Source organism: Phyllostomus hastatus, unplaced genomic scaffold (genome assembly GCF_019186645.2).
Source record: "Phyllostomus hastatus isolate PE091 unplaced genomic scaffold, TTU_PhHast_1.1 phas_scaffold_129, whole genome shotgun sequence".
Classification (NCBI taxonomy): domain Eukaryota; kingdom Metazoa; phylum Chordata; class Mammalia; order Chiroptera; family Phyllostomidae; genus Phyllostomus; species Phyllostomus hastatus.
Window position 1 is genome coordinate 26033024 of NW_025334009.1, and position 24783 is coordinate 26057806.

The 24783-nt window shown below is 33.9% G+C and overlaps 1 protein-coding gene across 5 annotated transcripts in view; it reads left to right on the plus strand.

Annotated features, from left to right (window-relative positions):
* The window catches only part of TBC1D5 (TBC1 domain family member 5), a 479919-nt gene that overhangs the window by 217567 nt on the left and 237569 nt on the right, over positions 1–24783 (plus strand). For all 5 annotated transcript variants that reach the window (XM_045856992.1, XM_045856988.1, XM_045856989.1 and 2 more), the window contains one exon: positions 21736–21802. In XM_045856992.1, the coding sequence (XP_045712948.1) occupies positions 21736–21802 (67 nt within the window). Of the gene's footprint in view, positions 1–21735; positions 21803–24783 lie in introns of those variants that run through there.

Below are 24783 nucleotides of genomic sequence, written 5' to 3' on the forward strand. Positions count from 1 at the left end.
ACACAGCCTTAGGTTCCTGGCCAGGACAAAAGGTTTAACAACATGGGTTATACAATTCTCATCCCTTAATGAAAGCAAAAGCACCACTTCTACGAAGGCATTTCTTGGTATTAACTGCAAAAGGAATTAATCACATTGGTCTTATGTAATAAATCATTTATCTTAGGTAAAATTTATTGATATATGTTTTTAATAACAGGCATAAATATTTATTAGTATTAATAAATATTAAGAAAATATAATTGTTTTATATCTGTATCCTGAAGAACAAAGCAGAGCAAAAGACATACAGAGGGTTGGTAATGAAGCCTGGATTGAACTTGGACCTCGTAACTGCTCCCTTAGTGTGAGGAGGGAGAGAGCTGAGGATTGGCCAAGGGTTGGCAGAAGCTGGACCCTATCTAGGTGGTCAGCATCTGACTTGATAAAATCAGGAAGGCACTAAACAGCTGGATGAAAGGTCAAACCTAGAGTGACAACAACTGCAACTTTGCTGTAGCAAAGCAAAGTATTTATAATGATCTAATTAAAACTTAAAAACCCTGATGGACTTTTAAAAAACGAGAGTAGATATATGGTAATCAATTGTGTCATACCCATTATTAATACTTAATATGAATAAACTACTATATCTTTTTTTAGTATTACTTTATTTTAGAAAATACAAAATACTTGTGGGGGCCTTCAAAATTCACTTCCAAAAATCAGTCTTCCTCAGATACTGTTTTCATTATAAACTTTTCCGTTTTGTTTTTTTTTTTGTAATAAAATTTCCAATCTTGGTATTATTCAGTAATTTAAGTATTCCTGTTAAAGATTAGCCATTTTAGTCACTTCTGACAAAAATGCACAAAAAAAACTAAAGACATAAGTCCTAAAAGGACCTAAAGCTAATGAAATCTAAAACTCTTTATTTCTATAGGAATATCTTGTCTAGAGATCTGTCAAGGTCCATTGAGACATAGAAAAAGAATCCTTAAAGGAAATGATGGCTAGCCTATGTCTTTGATCACTACTTCCCCACCCAAATTATACTGGGAGCCATTAACTACATTTCTAAAATTTCCACTATCTCCTGAAGTTAGGGGGGGAAAGGAAGGAAGCACATAGAGGAGAGAAATAGAAATGAGGCAACTTAAAATAAGTTTGCCTGCACATTTCTTTAAAAGAGTTTCTTACACTTTGGCTCTCTCGCCTACTTAAAGAGGCAAGGTAGTTATCAGTTTAGGATCCTGTTGTATAGATGTTCTTTGTATATGATTTACTTAACTGTTTTCCTAACTAAACTATTTGTTATTTGAAAGCAGAGGTTGTGTGTTTTATTTCTAAATTCCCCTAGACACAGCAGAAGCTCAGTAACTTTTTACCAAGTAAACTTATTACTAAGATTTCTCAGCTAGCAAACATGCTTCCAGCAAGTTCTGAGCATTTCATGACGTGAGAGTACTGACGGGTGTCCTCCCTGGGCCTTGTTCCTCTGGTGACGTGCACTATAGGGATGCTCATAACAGAGCCAAATAACCTTTCACAAAACTATCCATGTGTGAAAGTACTGTGTTGATGCCACAGAGTTTTGTGTCACAAAACATGGCAAAGGTCTGCAAAATATGAAGAGAACATGCAGTTCTTTATATCAATTGTGAAGCAACTCAGGGTGCACATCTGAGTTGAAGTACTAACACCTCCTAATGGACCGACCACAAGTAATTGGCTCAAAACATGTTCCTTCAGGTATCAACCTCGCTTAATTGACTTTGTTTGGCATTTACCATGTATACACTAGAAAGCAACTGCCAAAAACAAAGATTTGAATTTGGGTTTATTTGATACTGAGTTCTTCTTAGTCTGAATAGTTATACAGTAGGAGCCATTGCTTCTTGAAATATTTATCAGTTTATGATAATGTAACCATATGATATATTTGGAGGACAAGATATATATTCTTGTTTGCCACAGCAGGAGGTTGGGTATCAGTTTATCCATGTTTATGAAGTGCATAAATTGAAAATAAGTGTGTGTCTGATTGAGGGGTGGAGAGTGGAGTGAGTCAGTTTCTTTTTCTGAGGGTATGATTTAAAAGTGAACAATCAAATTTTATTCCTCAGCTGGTTGCTTTCTGTCAGCTAGAAGGATGATTCCTTTTCCGCTTTTCCCCCCTCACAGACTACTCTCTGTTCTACATTACAGAAGGAATGCTCTTTTCCGTGTCTCGTGCAGCACCCTTACTTCCTGCTGGTCAGGTTTCTCACAGCATTGCTTTGTTGACCTAGAAGACCAGGAGTGGACATTTCTTCTTTTAATAAAGAGCCAGATAGTAAATATTTTAGGCATGGAAGGCATATGGTCTATAGTAACTACTGAACTATGTCCTTATAACACAAAAACAGCCATAGGAAACATGTAAATGAATAGGCATGGCTGTGTTCCAGAAAACATAATTTATGATAACTAAAATTTGAATTTCATTTAGTTTTTCCTTGTCACAAAATATCTTCCTTTTGATTTTTAAAGAAATATTTTAAAATCTGGAAATCATTCTTAGCTCATAGACTGTATAAAAAGCTATCAATTTTAGACCCCTGATCTAGGCTTGTTCAGGAGGGATCACAGTTCGGCTTTGCTTGCTTGAGAATTTATTTTCTTCTCAATCTTACAAGTTTTGATAGCATCTATTGATACAATAAAGAAAACCAGTTTATTTACCATATAACATAGACTTTCTAAAGAAGGTAGTTTGCACTATGGAATAATGCCCTATTTGTTCCTTTTTATTAAGGTGGGTCCGTGGCTTGTTTGTTAGGTACTGGGACTACTAAAATGAATGAGAGTATCCCTGGCTTCAAGAAATGTATAATCTAGTGAGAAAAATAAAGATCTCATTTAAAATATATTTTTACATGGCTAGGTTTTTACTAGGAAGGAATGGAAGGAATATTCAAAATACAGGGATTGCTAAAATAAAAAATGGCAGAAAGAGTTATACAGCATGTTGAAAAGGTTTAAGGGGATTTAGGATTGAATGGAGCACAGGGTTCTTGTTGGTGATGGCTAAGAGGTAAAGGAGTGACACTGAGTGACAGTGTAGGATGGATTACAAAATACAGAGGTGGAATCAAACAAACTAGTTAAAAGGCTAGATCATGAGTTAAGAGTCTATTTCAGTTGGTTATGAGATGATAACCAACTGAAATAAGTGAGTTCTTTCTTTAGACCCATAATGTGCAAATGAAAACTAATATTAGAAATTTGGCCAAGATTGTTAAGATCTGGAGGATTTAAGTATCAATATGTGGATAATGAAGGAAACCAAGGAAATTCATTTGCCCCCATCCCCTTGTTTCACACTTAAGAAAGTGAAGAGCTAACTTCTTCAAGAGTGAATAAAATAGTCAAACCAAGACCAAAAGATTCAGAAGAATAAAATAATGGAGATTTGTTCTTAGGGCACCAAGTAAAGACATATTCATAGAAAAAATTTAAATTTAGGAAAGGGAAGCACATTTTATTAAAATATGCTTAGTATTTTCAATAAGAATATATGTTCTTTTGAAACAAAATATAAAAGATGTTAAAAAGTTAAGAAGAAAATAAACCCAAGATACAGGAAAATATAAAAAAGGAGCTGGAAAAAATCATAAGGAGTTAAAATGCAATCATTGAAATACCTTTTAGAAGCAGTGAAGGATAGACTCAATACAGCAGACATTTAATGCGTAGATTGGACAAATTGAAAAGATTGTATAAAATGAGCTGATGCTTGTGATGAGAACCAACGTCTCTTCCAGAGCACTGAGATTCTGGAAGGGAGATTGAGGAAGACAGGAAACCACTTCACAAGGACCTTTGGATGGGAGTTTAACACTTGAATTTGTAGTCAGGTCAAACAAAACATACATACACACATACACAGCAGTGCAAGCCTTTATAAGCATGATTATTTATGTGAAGATTATTCTGGTAGTTATTTTTAGAACTTTTCAGGGAGAAAATGAAAGCAGATGCTGAATCTTTTGCAAAGAGGCAGTCCATACGTCAGGTTATGAAGCCTGGGAAAGGAGTGTGGTGGCTTTGCTAATGAAGCAGCTTCAAAGTATTGTGGGCAGTAAATCAGCACACCTCAGTAACTATCAGACACAGAGGTGAAAGACTGGAAATTTCTAAATCCGGGATTTGAGAGAAGCTCACAGTAAATACATGAGAACACGTTAACAAAACCTGTTGGAAATCTAAGGAAGGGAAACATTCAACCAGATACTGTGTGTGCATGAGTCTGTGCATGAATGTGTGTGCAAGAGTGTGTGCATGAGTGTAAAGAGAGCATGAACATCTATCCCAACATAAAATGAAGTTAAATTGTGCTTGCATTATTGCTTTGGTATTAACATGCCTGAAAGTAATACATACCATAAACTACATATATTTCTAATTATACTGCCTTGTCCTATACTGTGCTTGCATCAGCCTACTGTGGAATATTATTTTCTGTGCTTTATTTGCAAGTTAACATTTTAATAATTATCATAAATAGTTACCTGATTTGCATATTCTGGTTCATAATCCAACTGTTCTGTGGATCAACCACAGTTCTCTTAGTATTCATGCCAAGACTTGTATATTAGTCTGAATAATCTATCCTAGACTGCATTTATGTTTCCAGTTTTCTGAGCTTTTTATAACTTTGAGTATAGTGCTTTTTTAATCAAAAGATTGAATCATGCATGTGCTTGTATAATAATCTCTCTAACCCACTATTGTATATTGAAGCTAATATTTATTGTTTTACAATCACCAACTCTTTCTGTATCTTTAAAAAAATGTTTAGCCCTGGCTGGCGTAGCTCAATGGATTGAGTGCGGGCTGTGAACCAAAGCGTCGCAGGTTCGATTCCCAGTCAGGGCACATGCTTGGGTTGCAGGCCACAGCCCCCAGCAACCACACATTGATGTTTCTCTCTCTTTCTCCCTCCCTTCCCTCTCTAAAAATAAATAAATTAAATCTTTAAAAAAATTTTTTGTAGCCCTTTGAATTTGATTCAAGTGGTATTTGAGGAATCTATCATATTTCACCCTTTCAAAATATATGTAAAAATGAACAATAGTGGGGCGTACACACGAAGAACTGAAACATTTGGAAAACATTACCTTTTGAGAGTCAAATTATAAAAACTCTGTAAAACAGGTAACATAGTAGAAATAGTCACATTAGAAAGGAAAAATGACTGAGAGACATGGTCAAGAACTTGGATATAATATAACATACCTAGAAAATAATTTCATTAGTGAGAGGAGGGCTACCTGGGAATAGAAAGAGGTAAGTATTGGTGATAACCATTGGAGCACTAGCTGCAAAGGAGCATTTGTGTCAGAAAACTGTAATGTTCTCAGAACTTATCTCCAGAGGTGTGTGGAAGGATGAATTCATCAAGTTAGAAAAAATCGAAGCCTTTAAAATGAGTCTTTTAACCCCCTTTTACTATGGCATTTTCTTTATCGATTTATGTTCTAAAATCTTGATTTCCCAGGTAGTTGTTCTTATATGTAGGGACTACAGTGGTTAGATTCTCAGAAATATCTGATCCTCCTCACAGATTTCTTTTATTCCACATATCACGTAATACATTTATTAATTGGCATGTAGACTTTAATTTCTTATGTCAACTGGATTGGCTTAAAGTACCTGACTCCAGTAAAATCTGATGTTCTGTAAAATTCAACATTTAGAATATAAGACTGAGTACTTACCACTGGAGTACTAGAGGTACAGGTATGAAATAGACCACAACCTTGTCTATTTCATACCTGTACCTCCAGTTATTTCCATGAAAGCCATCCTCAACTCCATGTAATACATTCTCATTATATAATATAATTCAACATATTCAGCAGGGTTTTTAAAATCTTGTACTTGTCTGCTGTTTGCTATAAACTTATACGTCGATTGGCAGGAAAAGTCCTTCTGTTCTAACACAGTACAGTGCCTTTGATTCATCTACCTGCTATCTTTGAGCAGTAACTCCTATTTATTCACCCATGCCTTCACATTGTTCTTAAACACACATAGCTGTGAGTTATTACTAAAGTGTGCTCTGAAGTATTATTTTCATAAGTTTGAACTATTTTCAAATAAGCCATATTATAGAGATAAGAGATAAGTCCTTATCTTACTCATGTTTATATTCTCTACAGTGTCACCCAAAGTGTTTTAAATTGTTTGAATTAAACATTAATATTTATCTAAACCTAACTATAGATAAATATAGTCATGAAATATTTTCCCTTAAGTGTACTCAACCTTAAGGTTAGAAATTGGGTCATCTTGTCTTGGTGGGTAGTTTGGTGTTCTAGATATTAGTTAACTGCTATACATTGGCAGAATAAATGCACTCTATTCTATAATTTAAGTAAAATATGTGGTTTAATACTAATTTAAAACAACTTTCAATGGCTCCATAGATTTTAAAACAATAGCTGATCTTTAAGGCATTGCCAAAAATAATTATAAACCCCCAATAGGTAAATATACTCCTACTGCTTTTCACTGTAAGAACATCCTATATAGAATTGTGTAAGGGATAAATAACCAATTGAAAGTATTTGCATTTGTTAAAAATTCTAGGAAATCTATTAAAATATGAATAATAGTAGAATTATGGGTGTGTTTATATTTCCCCTTGTGTTAAACTGTATTTAATAGTTTTCTATAGTAATCATGTATTAGTTTGGTAATTTTTATCATTTTGTATTAATTTTGCAATTTTGGTAATACTTTCCAATGAGACAATTCATTTTTGTATCTTAAGGCAGCCATGGAAAGATTTATACAGAGAGATACTTATCACAGTGTTGTTTAGAACAACTATGTAAATATCAAAATATTCACTGATAGAAGAGTGGTTAAGTAAATTATAGAACATTCATTCATTCTTATATTATGCAGCCAGTTAAAATTTTGTTGCAAAACATTTTTAAAATAACCATGGGAAAAGTGCTTACTTTATAATACATAAAATACTAGAATGTCAAATTGTTTATGTTGTATGTGATTTCATTTTTATAGAAAGACAAAAGAAAAATATTTCCTCTTATATTTAGATTATGGGTAGATTTTCCTTTTTTAAAATCTTTTTTTATTTTTTGCTTGTTTTTGTCATAACAGTTTTTCTCAAATGTACAAGTTTTAATGTATGTGTATTTCTTATACAATGGAAAAATAAAATATATCCAAGACATGAAAGATAAGTAAATTATAGAATGGGTCAAATTAATTTCCACATTCTGTTAATTTTCATTTATGATCTTTATATTTATTCTTTATGATGAAACTATTTCAGTACAACTAATGAGAAGATAATTAGATTGCATCAATGATACAATTGTATCAATGACTTATATAGTGTGATTTTGATGTTTTTAAACAGGCTTGGATTTGCAGATTTACTAGTTGTCTGCATTATTCTATGGTTTTCTGAGGCTCTTCATTTTACTTCTTTAATCTTCATTTCCTTTTCAGGTGGGATAACTTGTTTTGATCTATCTTCTAGTTCACTGATTTGTTTCTGTTACCTCAATGTGGTGTTGAGCACTTCTAGTGAATTTTTAAAATTTCATGTAACATTATGTGGAAAAGCTTTGCAGTTTTAAAATTTATTGTGATTTTTGTCCTGGCTGGGTGACTTGGTTGGTTGAACATTGTCCTGTATACCAAAAGGTTGGGAGTTTGATTCCCAGTCTGGGTACATTCCTAGTTGCAGGTTCAATCCCCAGTCGGGACATGTATGGTAGGCAACCAATCAATGTTTGCCTCTCAATCAATGTTTCTCTCTAAAATCAATAAACATATTTAAAAGCATTTTTAAACAAAATATTTCAATTTGATTTTTTCAGTAATTTTTATATCATTTTTTCAAGTGTATATATTGCTGCTTCATGGAGAAAAGTTATACTGACTTCTTTAAATCTTTGTTGATTCCAATACCTTGGTCATCTCAGGGTTGGCATCTGTTGATTGTATTGTACCTTGAGATTTTAGCCAGATTTTCCTAGTTCTTGGTATATCAAATAATTTTGGATTGTATCCTGAACATTTTAAATGTTTTGTTTCAAAACTCTAGATTCTGCTAAGTCTAGAGAAATATTTTCTTTCCTGTTTCCTTTCCCTATTGTCTTTCTCCTTTTCCCCCTTTCCTTTCTCAGCCATCCCAATTAGGTTCAGACTACAAGATCAGCCTTGCCTTCTGTGGCTGGTGGTTTCAGTATCAGTTCAATTTTCTGTGTCCTTTTTATGCTTTTTTGAGTCTGCACCTTAGTGTGATCCTCAGGGTTTATCCTGGTGGTGTTTACACATAGGTCAATTCTCCAAGCATTTGTTGTGCTTCTTTGGGTGTGTTTTAAGCATAATACAGTTTAAAGGTGAATCTAAGATTTGTATGAGTTCACATACAGAATTAGAGAATCCCCTGTCCAGTGCCTTCTTCTCCATGATACCCCCACACTCTCTGGCTTGTTGCCTCAGAGCCTCTCATGCTGTTGTATGGTTTCACATGAATGGGGCCACTTTTGCAGCCAAATCATGAAAGAAAGAGAAAAGAAAAAATAATGGGAATTTCTCATTCAGTTTTCACACACAAGGGCCTCTTTTCCTAGTGTTCTATCCAAAAAGATAGCTCTATCCCTCAGGGTTTACATGCTCACTTAGTGCTACCATCCACGTACTGTTGCAGTGTTGTTCTACAATCAGGCCTGGACTTTTTGTGAGGTTGGAAGTGAAAAAAAGGAAAAGAAGACAGAATCATTTTCTTGGTCCCAGAAAGAAAGGCTTAGAGTTTTCATTCTCTCTACCTGCTTTTTAATTCTCAGTCAGCTTTCAGCCTGACCCAAGATCAAAGTTGGGAGATTAAAGAGGAAAAAAATGCAGAAAACTTTCCGCCACATATCTTGTCCAATATACTTGCTAGTATTAACTTTTCAGAGCCCCCAAGAATTACTTTTTGTATTTGGCCCAGAGTCTTTAGTTGTAATCAGTAGGTGAGAGAGGCTTCCAGTGGTGTTCCAGTTCTGGTTCCAGTGGATGGGACTAAAGTCCTACTAGTAATCCATAATGCCCTATTTTAGTGTTCACAAGAATGTGTGTATTTACTATTTACATGTCAGGCTTATTCTGAAGCCAAACTTCCGATCTGTGTAGGAAGCAGTTTATAAAAATAAGTAAAATTATTAACATTGAAGTTAAGAAAGTTCTTCATTATATATGGAAATAACATATCAGGAATACACTTTATTACCTTTCTGCCATGAAAATAATTTCAGATTATTTGAAATGACTTCACATTTCCATCTCCTTTACACTGTCTGAGAATTACGTACGGAGGTGTCAATGCCATGTCATCAGGCTCGCCAGTGACCCAGATCCTAACTGCCCTCTTAGCTTTCAACACTCCCCCAATTCAGTTAAAAATTCACATAGTAGCTAGAATCATCTTTTCCAAACATGAAGTGGATAATCTTTTCTTCATTTTGAAACTGTATGACAGCTTCACATCATACTTATAAAATCTCCATTTCCCCTTAGAAAGCCCAAGTTCTGTGACCACTCTGCCCCACAGTCCTCAGGCATCTCCTACTATCCCACTCCTGGCCTCTAGCCACCATGACCTTCCCTCCCGCCAAGCGCAGCTTCTGCTGCAGGGCCTGTGCATGTTGTACCCTTTGCCATAGGTGTTTAAATGGCTAGTTTTTTTCTGGTTACTAGAATCACAAATCAGATATTACTTCTCCCTGCAGGGAGCATCTGCCCTCAGTCACTGAATGTCATGTTGTTCTGTATTTTCTTTGCAGCTCTTATAATTAATTATCTGAACTTATCTCCGTTAGGAATGTTTTTCTTGTGTTTTCTTTCCCTGACCACTCCGACCCCTGACTTCATTCTGTTTTGTTCATTATAGTACTTCTGGGTCCGAGGACAGTGCCTGGCTCATAGTAGACTCTCAATAAATAATGTAAACAAGCTGTAACAGTGGTAAATTGTCATACTTAAAGGGGTATCGTAATAGTATCATCAGTATAGCTATTCTATCATCATTTTTAACCTCAGAGTTACAAAAGCTTCTTCTCCAATTTCACTCCGTATGCTCTCCTTCCTCATGCGCCCTCGAATTGCTTCCCCCCACATTCAGGTTCTTTTAAAAGCTGAAATCCTTTTCATTCTCTACTTCTGTTCAGAATCTTTCTTTCAGTGACTTCCTGTTTGTCTTGACCAAAATCCTAAACATGACTTCCACAAAGACCTGGTACCAGCTGATCCTAGTGGAGTGCTCTTCACCCTTTTTCTGTTTGTGACTCCTTCCTCTCTCTTGTGAGAGATTGTGTAGTAGGGTGTGTGACATTATGACATGTTTCAAAGTTCTGATTGTACATCACATTGGCTGTCTCTCTCCTCTGCTTATCTTTCAACAAAATCAAGGATATCTGGGATGGGTTTTGAGATGGTGCTTACTACTACTGTATCACCAGTGCTAAAATCTAGGAGATGCTCAAGATATGATTGTTGCAAGAGTAAAAATAGTAGAAAAGCTATCACATGATCCAGGTGCATGACTAGAAATGTGAATTAGTACGTGTATTTATTAATTAAGGCTCATAACTACTTTGAATATTTATATTCTAAAAGGACAGTTGAATATTATATATTGCATGTTTCATACCAAGTTTAAGAATCATAGTTTTACATATTTCTAGTTACCAGGTTTAGTAAATCATATTGACTAATAAATAATTATGCTTTATCATAAAATACTAAATAAAAATCAGTTTATGGATTTATAATTTTTTAGAAAATCATATTTGAGTACAATTTGTTTTTATTATTGAGTTTTTTAGAGAGAGGAAGGGAGGGGGAGAGAGAGAGAGAAACACTGATTTGTTGTTCCACTTATTCATGCATTCACTGGTTGCTTCTTGTATGTGTCCCGACTGGGAATTGTACCCACAACCTTGGCATATCTGGATGACGCTCTGACCATCTGAGCTATAACAAATAATTCACAAAATAAAACATTTTTATGGATCAATTAAAATTATTTTGAAATTTTTTATTTGAAGAAAATGATAAACATACAAAAATTTTTGTTGTATTTGAGGATTTTAGATTACCATATTTAATGTGATTAATTTAGTAAATTAATTGTAAGACTAAAGATATGTTTGAGAATATTTACCTTTGGTTTTTCATCTGAGCTTTGGGATTTTATCAATAAAAAAACCTGTTATGCTTTTTACATAGATTTGTTTTGTTCTACTGTGTTTATTTATTTAAGTATATTTTATTAACCATGCTATTACAAATGTCTCATTTTTTCTCACCTTTGTCCTTCTCCACTCTGCATCTCCCATCTTCCAGTATCCCTCCCCCCTTAGTTCATGTTCACAGGTCATACATATAAGTTCTTTGGCTTCTCCATTTCCTATACTATTCTTAACCTCCCCTGTCTATTTTGTACCTGCCAATTATGCTCCTTACTCCCTGTACCTTTTCCACCACTCTCCCTTTTCCCTGCTGATAACCCTCCATGTGATCTCCATTTCTGTGATTCTGTTCTTCTTCTAGTTGTTTACTTAGGTTTTGTTTTTTAGGTTCAGTTGGTGATAATTGTGAGTTTGTTATCATTTTACTGTTCATAGTGTTGCTCTCCTTCTTTTTCCTAGATAAGTCCCTTTAACATTTCATATAATGAGGGCTTAGTGATGATGAACTCCTTGAACTTTACCTAATCTGCCCTAAGCATTTTATCTGCCCTTCCATTCTAAATGATAGCTTTACTGGATAGAGTAATCTTAAATGTAGGTCCTTGCTATTCATCACTTTGAATACTTCTTTCTAGCCCTTTCTTGCCTGTTAAGTTTCTTTTGAGAAATCATCTGATAGTCTTATGGGAACTCCTTTGTAGGTAACTGTGCCCTTTTCTCTTGCTTCTTTTAAGATTCTCTCTTGATCTTTAATCTATCTTGGGCAATTTAATTATGATGTGTATTGGTGTGTTCCTCCTTGGGTCCAACTTCTTTGGGACTCTCTGAGCTTCCTGGATTTGTATGTCTGTTTCCTTCTCCTGACTGGGGAAGTCCTCCTTCATTATGTTTTCAAGTAAGTTTTCAGTTTCTTGCTCTTTCTCTTCTTCTAGCACCCCTATGATTTGGATGTTTGAACATTAAAAGTTGTCCCAGAGGTTTCTAAGCCTCTCCTCATTTTTTCTGAACTCATATTTCTTCATTTTGTTCTGGTTGAATGTTCATTTCTTCATTCTGTTCCAAATCTTTGATTTAAGTCCCAGTTTCTTTCCCTTCATCATTGGTTCCCTGTATATTTTCCTTTATTGCACTTTGTATAGCCTTTACTTCTTCCTCTATTTTGTGTCTCTACTCAATCATTTCTGTGAGCACCCTGATTTCTAGTGTTTTGAACTCTGCATCTCATAAGTTGGCTATCTCCTCATCACTTAGTTCTTTTTCTGGAATTTTGATCTGTTCTTTTATTTGGGCCATATTTCTTTGTCTCGGTGTACCCTGTTACATTGCAAGGGGCTGAGCCTTAGGTATTTACCAAGGCAGAGCAACCCACTTTGCTGTGTTGTGGCATTCTATGTGGGGGATGGGTCAGAGAGGGAACAATGCCGCTTGCTTGGCTCTTGCCCTGCTTTCATTTACTTCCCCTGCTACATACAAGTGAGTTGGCCCTTCCACAAAAGGGTTCCACCCACCTGATTTCCAGGTGGGCTTGTGTACATTTTAGGACCCCATGGGCCCCTCCAACGGACTCTTCTTTGCAACTGGCATTTTCTCCTGCCACCACAACCCCCACAGGTTTTTACAGTCAGAGATTTAGAAGCTTTCTTTTCTGGTGCTAGAACCTTGGGTTGCAGGGTCTGTCTCACACCCCAGTTGTTCCTCTCAGTTTATCCGCACATGAATGTGGGACCACTGGGTTTGCCAGCCACTGCCTTGCCATGTGTCCTCTCCACTCTGTCTGCCCATATCCACCCCTCCTACCAGCCTGGATGAATATTTTCTCTTTAACTCCTTGGTTGTCAGACTTCCATACAATTTGATTTTCTGGCAGTTCTGATTGTTTTTTAGTTGGTTGTTATCCTTCTTTTGGTTGTTCGAGGAAGCAAAGCATATCTGCCTAAACCTCCATCTTGGCCAGAAGGCGCCCTCCCCCCCCCCCTCCGAGATTTTTGCTACAAGTTCTTGTTCAGTTAGCTATCATTTAAAAGTTATGAATAAGACTACTTACCCTGGTTCGTCAGTGGTAATTTTTTTTCTTTCAAATAGTTTTCACTTTATTTTTGATACCTAAAGGGAGTTATTTAATGTTAACTACCTAATGTTAAGTACTTGGGGTCAATTGGTATCTTTAATTTTATGAGGTCTTGTCTACTAGGTGATAAACCAATGTCATAGAATCTGTCACTGACTGTCCCTAATAGTATAACGAATAGGGAAGTGCCCAAAGGAGTTCATTTAGTAGAAAAAGGTATTTCTTTTTTTATACATTGAAATAAAAGAACAATTTATATAAATATTTTACAGTTACTATTTGAAAGATTTGTATAAATTAAGACTTCAATATTGGATATATTTTATTTTATTTAGCAAATATGTATATTACTTTCATTATGTATATTTATTTAGACCCTCAACAAATACTTTAATATCAATGTTAGAATTCCCTAAGTGTCAGTTACATTATCTTTGAAAAGCTATTATGTGTGTGGCGAGGGGTCAGGGAGGTAGGTGTGAGGAAGGGGTCATTAAAAACTTGTAAGACTAGTAGCAAAACTAATGTATAAAGAACACATGGGCAAAACCAAAGGCGGGTAGAATCAAGGGAGGGAAGTGGGGATGGCTGGGGTAGGGAGGAGTAGTGAGGGGAGAATGGAGACAAATGTACTTGAACAATAAAATGTGGGGGGAAATGTCAGTGTTTACACCAAATTGTTATATTTGAATTTTTAGTAAGAAAAAATATAGCAAAGGGTAAATTATATACTAATCATCTTTGGTCTTAATACCCTTTCTCCAAGTTTAAAGAAATGTATTCTTTGTCAACACATTTATTTCTTAGGAAGCTCTTCTCAAAGTCTGTTTCATTGTTTATCCACTCAGTATAAAGTGTTTTGGAATTGTCTAAATTACAGCATTGGCACTGTATAACTTTAGGAAGGTGTTTTCTAGGGCCAGGTGATCCACATAGTCCAACAGCCGTGTTCTGCTTGTCATCTCCAACTGCATCCTCTCCCAGTAATCAGCACATGCTACTGGTCATGTTAGGGTAGTGTACAGAGTTGCCATAGCTCAGTGTCCTCCACTGCTATTGATGGAAAAGAAGATCAAAGCTCGTGTCTTGTGATACTCCATAGTAAATGATGATGTATAAAATATCCAATAATTTCCTTATTTGGGACAAATACTTTGCCTTCTGTAAGAGACTGTCTCTTTTACCATAGTAGAAGCTTATTATTTTGGACTAGGAAAGACTCATGTATTGTCAGAATAACCTGGGAAAACTTTTAAAAGTAGGGAATGCCACGCTTTGGTGTAGCTCAGTAGGTTGAGTGCCAGTCTGTTGCCTGACAATTCCCTATCAGGGCACATGCCTGGGTTGTGGGCCAGCTTCCCCAGTAGGGGGCACACGAGAGTCAACCACACAGCAATGTTTCCCTCTCTTTATCCCTTCCTTCCCCTCTCTCTAAAAATAAATAAATGAAATCTTTTTTTTTTAAAGTAGGAAATCCAGAACCTCACCCATGATTATCTTATCTCAACTGTTTGTCTCTCCCCCTTAGGTTTCCTCCACTCTCCCTCCCACTCTTCTCACCCCTTCTGCATTTGAATCTACATGTATGTTTGTGCACATATACACAAGCACACTCCACATACCTACTCAGAGGTGATTTGGATGATCATCGTGTTCAGGAGCATAATCTGACCTGGTCCTACCTTTCTTGTAATCAGTATGGATGGTAGGACCCAGAAGGATTAACTTTGCATTAAAATTCTGTTTTCTCAAATAATTCCCAGTCTACTTTTTTTTTCTGAGATATCAAGCTGCTTTAAATCCATGGAATGCCTGGGGAAATGACAATATGCCCAGAAATGACATTCATAATAAATAGAAATATTTGCATTATTACATGTTAACTTCAATTGAGTAGTTATGTAATACTTATGACTATAAGCCTTGTTTCCATCCAGTTGCTTAATAGTGAAATTTTTAAAGCTTGTTTTATTCTGATTCATGTGTAATATGTAGTATCCTATAAGTGATAGTTTTAGTTTTTTATTAGATTGACTATAGTTTTGGTTCTTCATTTATCTACATTTTGTCATTCCTAATAACACTTACCTGTATTAAGCTCATGCATTAGATGGCTTTATTTTTCAAGGTTGTAATATTATTTAAACTTATAGTTTCTTCAGTCTCTTTTCATGCATATATTTGATATTTGCTATGGTCACTGTCAGCAAGGATATTAAAAGGGTACCACAAATTTTGTGTGCCTTCCTTCTCTAATTCATGAAGAATATTTCTTAATAATTTAGTGTATCAAAATATTTTTAAATTACTAATAAAGTTGCAAGTTTCAATTATTCAAATGATCAATAAGCTTATTCTCTTTAAATAGAATTAGTAGCCTTTTTCTTTTATTCTTTCACTGGTTCCAGTATTTTAAATACATGGATTAGTGTGTTCATGAAAATGATAGCTAGTGTTTACTGAGGACTTACATTGTGCTATCTTCTACACTAAACACTTTATTTGCACTTATGTAATTCTCATAACCACATGTTCTGGTAAAAATTATCATTTCTACTTTATAGATGAGGCAACTGAGATATTGAGCAATTAATAACACAGCATGCCTTTTTCTCTCTTCTACTTATCAGGCTCACATAATGCATATGTTGATGAGCTTGATGTTATCCCACAGGTCTCATAGTCTCTGTTTGCTTTTCTTCCTTTTTTTTTTTTTTGCTCCTCAGGCTTGATGATTTCAATTGCCAACCTTCAAGTTTGCTGTTTCTGTCTCCTGCCTGCCCTCACATATTGCTGAACTTCTCTGTTTAATTTTAATTTTAGTTATTGTATTTTTTAGCTCCAGAAATTGTTTCCTTTTATTATTTCTGTCACTTTATTGATACTCTTATTTTGTTCATTCTTTACTTACCTGATTTACTTTTCTTCTTTACGTATGTTTCCTTTTTGCTCTTTGAGAATCATTAAGAAAGTTTTTTTAAAAATCTTTGTTTAGTAAGTCTAATATCTAGATTCTTTAGGGATAGTTCTATTCATTTTTGTTCATTTATGAGCAATGCTTTCTGTTCTTTGTATATTCTGTGATTTTTTTGTTGACAGCTAGATATTTGAATATCATAGTTTGGTAACTCTGGTTATCAGATTCTCCCATTCCCCAGGGTTTGCTAGTTTTTGTATTATTAAAACTGTTTTAGTCCATGTGCCTAGTGACTTTCTTGAACTATTTTGGCAAATACTTAGACCTTGACATATGTAGTCATTGGATTTTTTATTGCATAGTTTGTGTTATGCTAGGGTTTAAACAGATTTTTTTGAATGCCAGGAGCTTGGGGTGAGGGGGCGTGGGAAGCAACAACAAAAGCAGAACAAAAAAATAAATAGTTATTTGAGTTAACAGTTTTGCTCTGTGCTATGGACAGTGTTTTGATCTGTTAGCCAGCACTCATCCTAGGGATCAGCTTAAATTGGAAGCTTAGGGTCTTCTGTTTCTTTCTGATTATACAACTTGTTATGGGCATGTGCATGGCCTCCTACTTTCCCCTGTACACCTAGGAGCTTTTGAATGTCCTAATTTTTCAAAGAAATTCTCACCAGCTTTTGCTCCCAGGCCTTAGGTGGCCTATTTTATGTTTCAGTTGTAATCTTTGCCCCAGTCTTAAGTATCTGCTGGTTTTTAGTTTGTTTGGCTTATAGTATATTGAAAAGCTGTGCCCACCACTGGTTTTGGGATTGTTGGGGTTTTTTTGAGTTAGATGAAAAAAGAGATGAGCATCATGTATTAGTCCTTCCAGTTGGAACAGACTTGCAATTATTTGCACACATAATCTGTTCTTCTACCTCTGCAACCTCAAAGTACTAGGTTCTCATACTGGGAACTGATTTTCCTTTTCAACCTGCTGCTCTACCTGTGAGGGGATAGGGCAAGGGCTAGTAAAAATGCCACAGAGCTTTCCAGGTGCCTTTCTTGAAATCTTTGTAAATCTTTTGACTGTTTTCCAGTGTTGTGTCTAAGTTGTGTTCAGTGCCTGATTTCAGTGTCTCTGAGGGAGAATAATTTGCAGTTGTATATTCCACCACTTTGTTGATATAATTGCTTTCTTTTAAAAAATTTTATTAATGATTTAATAGGAATAACATAAATTTTATCTTCTTAAATTGAAATTGTCCACTTAAGATTTATTTATTTAAAATAATTCCTGTGTATTTCTGTTTTACATCTGAGTTTTTATTACAAAAAAATTTTTTTTAAATATTCAGAGGATTAAATAAGACCATTAAATCATTAGAATGTAGATAAATTGACAATAATAGAAAAATGGAAAGTTACTAAATACATGAATTTTCTGTATTTACTTGAGTCCTGATACTTAGACTTAAATAGTGGCTCTGGATTGTAGCACAAATAGTTAGCCTACTGTTGTTTACCTGATTCCTGATACAAGGTGATATCTTTAGTGTGGCTACTGTCTTCATAGATGATGCCAAGTCTTATGCTTTGCCTTCACCATGTTTCAACATGTAAGTAGAGTTTTTAAAAAAATCATTACTTAAAATGGAATTTTAAATGTAACTGACACCTTTCAGTAGTAGTGCTAATTCATTTAAAAGACATAAAAGGTTTTATAGGTCTTTACACTAACATTTATGTCATCTTATCCTATGACAGCTAACATGTGGTTACCCATGGCTTTATTGTCAGTAAGTGTAGACCAGGTCTTTTTTCCCCTTCCTGTTAAATATTCGTCACACATTCTTGGTGACATTTCTCTTATAATTCAGAGATAAACCCTTTTAAAATTATGTCATAGTTATCAGAATTCATACCTAGTGTGATGTGATATTCTAAACTTGGTGTTTTTTGATATACACTGAAGACACAATTGAGAACATGTGTTCATTTATTAGCATTATTCTGGTTCTTCTTAACCTAACCTAGCTTAAAAAATTCTGATTCTCCCTTCATAAAGTGATGTTTGTGCATAAAAAAACACTATAGAATCTCTTGTAAACCTTTGTTTAGTGTGATCTCAACAGTGCACAGATAATTACTCTAAATACCCATCACTAAACATGACTTCAGTGAAAGCTAAAAAGGAGTGTGGAACTCGATTTTCATGTTTTCAAATTTAAGTCACCATTATATATATGATTGGCTTAATAAGTTAGATACATCTATATTATAAATTACTAGTGGAAAATACTATGGCTTTTGTATCCGCGTATGAAACAATATAACTACGGGCATTTTTTCAAATCAGCCAGCTTATATTAATTGTGAATGTTATGAACTCATTTTACAAACTTACCAACCAAAGAGAAATAAATGTATTATATAAATTTCAAACTGTAGTGGTCACAAGTAATTGATAAACTGTCTCTACAAAAATAAATGTTGAACAATGTTATATAACATATAGTAACGATACATATGTTATATATTATATGTAATTTATGTAGTTATTTAAAATTTACTCAGTTAATAAATCCAGATTATTTTATTGATTAGTTTATGTTGAATATTGAAATATTTTAAAATCACAGTTCTTTTTTAAAATTTTAGTCTTCTTAAATTACCTTTTATAAAGTAAAAGGAAGTCTGTTATCTTAAATTTCAGTATTTGTGGTGTTTGAGCATTTAAATGTCTTTGTGTAAGTTTACTTTAGTAGTGTATTTATGTATGTGTGTCTGTGTGAGAAAGAGAGAGTGTTTGTTCTGAAAACAACCTATGCATCCTGGTTACAGCTAAGGCTACCTGGGAACTTAGTTCATGAATCAAGAACATCTTAAAACATTATATTAAACTCTCTTGCACCCTCTGTTGTTATTTTTAGGGAACACTACACATACCTTCCTGTGATTATTGGTGTTAGGTTTATTATAATCCCTGCTAAAATTAATACTTAGTATATTATACTTACCTAAAAATTATGTTGATAGTAAAGTAATATTTGTTTTTAATTCTTAGTCATTTTTTCTTGTGTTACAGATATGTTTTTATTGTAAAGCAGCTTAAAAATGAAAGATGAGGCTTTCTGTTTGTCTTTGATTTTTCCTACTTACCAGTTTTAAACCCCTCCAAATGTTTCAAACAAATGACAGTCTCTACAGTATATAGCGTACTCTATACACAATTTTCCAGAATTACAAATTCTGTCTGTCTTTTTGTAAACCTTTCAATTGTCAGACATTTCCTTCCAAAATAACAGCCTGGAATCGTCTATACTAAAATTAAGGATTTATAACTGTAAGGAACAGATGTTTTCATAAACATTTGCTATAATTAATTTCAACTAGAGGATTGAAGGAACAAAGCAGTTTTCCCGCTTCAAAACTCTATAGCCTTTTCCTCTTATAGCAAACTCTGAAATCTTTTCTCTAATACTGTTTAGAGAAACAATTGTACTCCTTATTTGGTGTGTTTTTGTGAAAGAAAAAGTGCTTTTCCCCCTTACTACCATGTTTGTAGGTTACATTTAATATGATATATTCATTTCAAATCAGGTATAAAATAAAGAACACTTTTGTAATGTAAAATGATGACAAAATCTAGTAGTTTAAGAAAACCCTAAAGCCTTAATTATTTAAAGGATTTTATATTTGATCTGATAAATATCAGCAGAAGCCAAGAAATGTTCTCTTGGTGAGATTTTATGTATTTAAGTAATCATAATCTTTAGTTTTAAAGAGAAAGAAGGCTCATATTTTCAACCCATGGTATAGTACTTATTCTATACTGATTATGGAGTGTTTCACAGGAGATGTCTGCAAGCTGTTAAATAACATGTGTTGTAGAAAATTTTCATTTAGCAAGACAGAGACTAGTGTTCCTTAAATTTTTAATGTATTGTAATACCATTAGTTTTTTAAAGGAAGTGAAGTATGTTGAGTGAGTAATTTTATGGTTCCAATGTCTTCAAAGAATTAACAAGTGTATACCCAGTTAGATTGATATTAAACATTTAACTGTTTTTTGGATTATTTTCTGCTATGATAATTCTCAACATTTTCAAGTTCTATACTCCATTTTAGGATTTTTATTTAATAAGAAATACTGGAAGCACATTTTGAAAAATAGTAGAGCTAAAAGTTCAGTAAGGGGGCTCAGTTCAGTTCTCATCCTCCTAAAACTTGGGTGCAGCTGCAAAGATTTTGAAGAGAACCAACATTCTTGACTAATCTGTCAACTGTAAAATGTGCAAAGAAAAATAGGTAGCTGTCATTAAAATTACATTTCAGCTTTCAATAACCATTTAATGAGTAGTGTAATTATATAAGTATGGTACCTTAAGTACTATACTCAATAATTAAAAATAATCTCATCTTTAAAGTGAAAGCTCTGTAATTACTATTTGACTTAACCAGGACCACTGTGATGATCTTCACCGGCACCTTAGGTTGTTCAAAGTGGATTAAAAGTATAAATTAAAATTGGATATATCATTAAATTATTAAGCTTTAAGTATCATAAAAATGGATATAACCTGATGTTTGAAAGTTACATTACAGGAATTAGGAGTATAAAATATAATCAGATTCTAGTCATTTAATGTGTTTCTAAAAAAGATTTGTTTTATAGTAGCTACTGTGGTTTCATAAAGACTATACTTTGCAGTATATATTTTAAATTTTAAAATATTAAAATTAAATTTTTGTCGATAAGAATATATATTTTATATCATGGCATTGTTAAGCATTTTTAAACTCCTTTAGCAAATTTATTTTTTCTACAATTTTAAACTGATAGGTATGAATTTGTTCTAAATCTGATTTTATGAATATGCCTGTTGCTTGGGTGAAAATATTTCCCCTGAATGTTTGATGTTATCACGTAAAGCAGAAATAATCTTGATGTTGCTATTTTTTAAATTTTTTTAACTGCTGAGCTTTTGCCAACAGGTAAAACCTAAAATTTTGGGAAGAATATTAAGGTGTACTTGGAGCTCACTGGAAGGCATAATTGTTTACCACCTCCCACTTCTGCTTTCTTCTCTACTTCTGTGCATAACAAATTTTCAGATAGGCTGAACTGGGGGCTGGAAAACATTGCAGGTCTGCCCTGTGCCTCCTGACTCTGACACCCACCAGTGTCATGGTGCGTGGCTTGGTCATTGGCAAAAAGTTGTCCTTCATTTATAAACATTAGTGAATGATTTAAATGGTTTATAAATTTTGGCTTGTCTCTGATTCGTAAGAGAAAAAAATCTGTACCATTCTTTATTTGTTCCTGTTAGCAATTACTTTGGTAGTATTTCTATCCAAGTTAGAAGCAGTGGTGTTGGTTTATATGTTAGCATCGAAATAAGTTTTCAGCCTAATGGGCTCTGATTATAAAAGACATTTGGGGGAGCTTTTCACATAGTAGCTTTTCAACTGAAATATTCTGTTTTATAATCTCCATTATTTCAATGTTTAATTTTTTTTTCCAGGAGACGCAAATAAAAATGGAAGAACAAGTTCTACATTAGATTCTGATGGGACTTTTAATTCTTATAGGTAGGTGATGAATACGTTGATACATACTATTACAAGATAATGTACAAGTTACCCAATCTTACAGGACTCAGACCTTACAGTCGTAAGGAACTGTTGCCTGTGCTTTAAAAATATGACAAATGTAAAAATACTATGATAAGCAATAGTTCTGCATATTTAGTGAGTAATAGAAAATGCAGTATTCTAAATTCTTGAGTAAATGGACTTATTATTAGGTATCTCTTGTTAATCTATATTAGGATAATTGGAATGAATATACATGTAGTATTAAGCTTCATTAAAATCCATTTTTATTTTTGTTTTTTCAGTATATCTGTTACAGTGTGAAAGGCTTCCTTTTCTTTAAGTTTTCTGTGAAACGGAGAGTACTGTTGATGAGTAGCTAAGAGAAGGGGATAAAATGTAATCCGGTACCTGTTCATCAGGTGCTGTTTGTTAATGTCCCGTTTGGCCCTTCAGCGCCCAGGGCAGTTATGATCTCAATTAGTGATTTTAAAAAAGGATACATTAGTTAAGAAAATGTGTATCTTAGCTAGTCTTTGGGTACTATTCTCCTTTTAACTTGAATTTGCTTGAGTGTTTATGGAATTTATACCTTCATAACAGAGAAACCTAGAACAAAGAAAGAGTAAAGTATTTCCAGTAATATTTGAAAATTTGTACACTGAACCAAAATGATGTAAAAACTAGGTTTACTTGTAGGGAAAAACCTACAGATTCAATAATAGTACATCTTGGTGTTACAGATAGCAAAGCAGATAGTTGAAGTATTTTCATTGGAGCACACCGCCCTCAGAGTTACATGGATCTGGTACTTGTGCAATGGCACCATAAAATACATACAAGAGCCGTTGGACACTTGGAAATTCATGTGACTATTGAGCTGTCACACCTTCTTTTACATAATAAATATGGATTTTACACTTAGAATTTTTATATTTATTTGAAATCATACTCTATGTCCCTAATTGGAACTGTGTTATTTGTTTTCTCGGATTCCAGGCAAGCTTTTAACATCTAGAGTAGGGTCCTGTGCACAGGAAGCACTTAATAAGAATATGGTCCATGTAAAAGATTTTACAATTTGTTTATGAATTCCAGAAACGAGATGGTAATTGAAACACTTGACATCTTTATTTTATACCAGTTGGGGTCTGTATAAATAATCAGTCTTTCAAGTGTCATGGATACTACAAAAGGCTTGTGTTCCCATGGTGTTCGAGAAGGTATTATCACAGCAGTAAAGATCATACGTTGTCATTATATTTTCACTGAACCTGTTCTACCTTATAAATGTTGAAATTCTCCAGATTGTTCATTTTAGTGCTCAGTTGTGATATAAACTTAAAATTTGACATATTAAATAATACGTAGAATCCTCCATCTGAACATATTATAGCTGATCACTCAAAAAAACCAAAGGTGAATATAAATGATAGTTAAATAAATGTTCATGATTTGGCATGTAACTGAGAATGTTAATATGATAATTTATATGAAATCTATGGCGGTAACAATAATGGTAACATTATTAGATATAAAAACAATAAAAATAACCAAGACAAAAGGAAAATAAAGATATATTTCAAAGAAAGGAAAATCTATGTGTATATAAATTCAGTTGGTGAATTATATTTTACAATTACATTTATAATATAGCTAATTATTGTAAATAATGGGCATAATATAAAGTTAAGAGATATGTGTTAATGTGAATGCACAGTATTATCTTGTAGTTTATTTTCTTGAATAGTTTGAAGATAAAGGATCTTTTATTGAATGATAATTGTATTTTGAAAATGAACTCCTAATGCAACTTTGCACAATAAATACTAATGTTGTTAACTAATATATTTTTAATCAATGCCTGTCAGTGTTGTAATGTTAGGATATTAATTTATTGTTGTAATTAAAAAGGCAAGATAAAAAGCTCACGTAGTACAGTCTATAAAACAAGCTTTTAATAGTTGGCAGGCCAGTGCTGTTATTAAATAGTATTATAGTATTTAAGGTGTGAAATGAATATTTTTCTACTCAGCAGGCAATAGCTCTTACAATATAATGAGCTTACTTGTGAATTTGACACTTGGGTTAAATGCAGAATTTATAGAAGCACAGCTCTGGGGTGTATTTTCATATTAAGGTTAACTGATAAAACCTAGGCATTGTTGCAGAATCGCACTAAAATGGCAACAGAATTGTCAGTAAAATTCACTTTTGAAAATGAAAATTATTTTTCCCGCCATCATAGCTCTTTTAAACTGACTAGAAATAGGCCATTAGAAAAATGTGAATATTCTAAACCCTCAAACATCCTAACAGTTCCACCTTTATATTATTTAAACTGCCCCAGAAATCCTGACCACCCTTCCCAGCTAGACAATTCGGGCTGTCAGCTGAGTATGAACATACTCAAGCTGTATCTACTTGTGTCCAGGATAATGATTAGCCTTAGTTTGTCATCTATTAAATGGATGCTTCCTGTTCACAACTGTTTTAAAGACTGAGATAAAATGCATAAGATAAAGCCTTTTGAAAACCTAAATGCAGAGCCATGGCATTATTATTATTCCTTTGTGCTTGCCTGAAAAATTGTCAACTTTGTAGCCTTAGTCCTCATGTAACCCTTCACCAAGTGGACCCTGTCAGAGCATATGCCGAGGTTTTATTAACTTTTGATTTTGTCACCTAAATCTCTTTTTTCCATTATTTGTTTCTATTACTGTGGTCTATAGATTTTCAGTTTCAGGAGGGTGTAGTTTGTTTCTTTCACTGTTTTGTTCATTAATAATGCCCAAACACAGCGAGTTGGTTCAAATCCTGATTCTAAACACTTCGGAGACTTTGGACAAGTTTTAGCCTCACTTTCCTCATCTTTAAAGTGGCAGTAATGAAACTCACTTCAGAAGAGTTAATGGGATCATGTCACTAATGTCACGTGGCAAATGCTGAATACATTTTATCTTCTAGTCAATGTCATG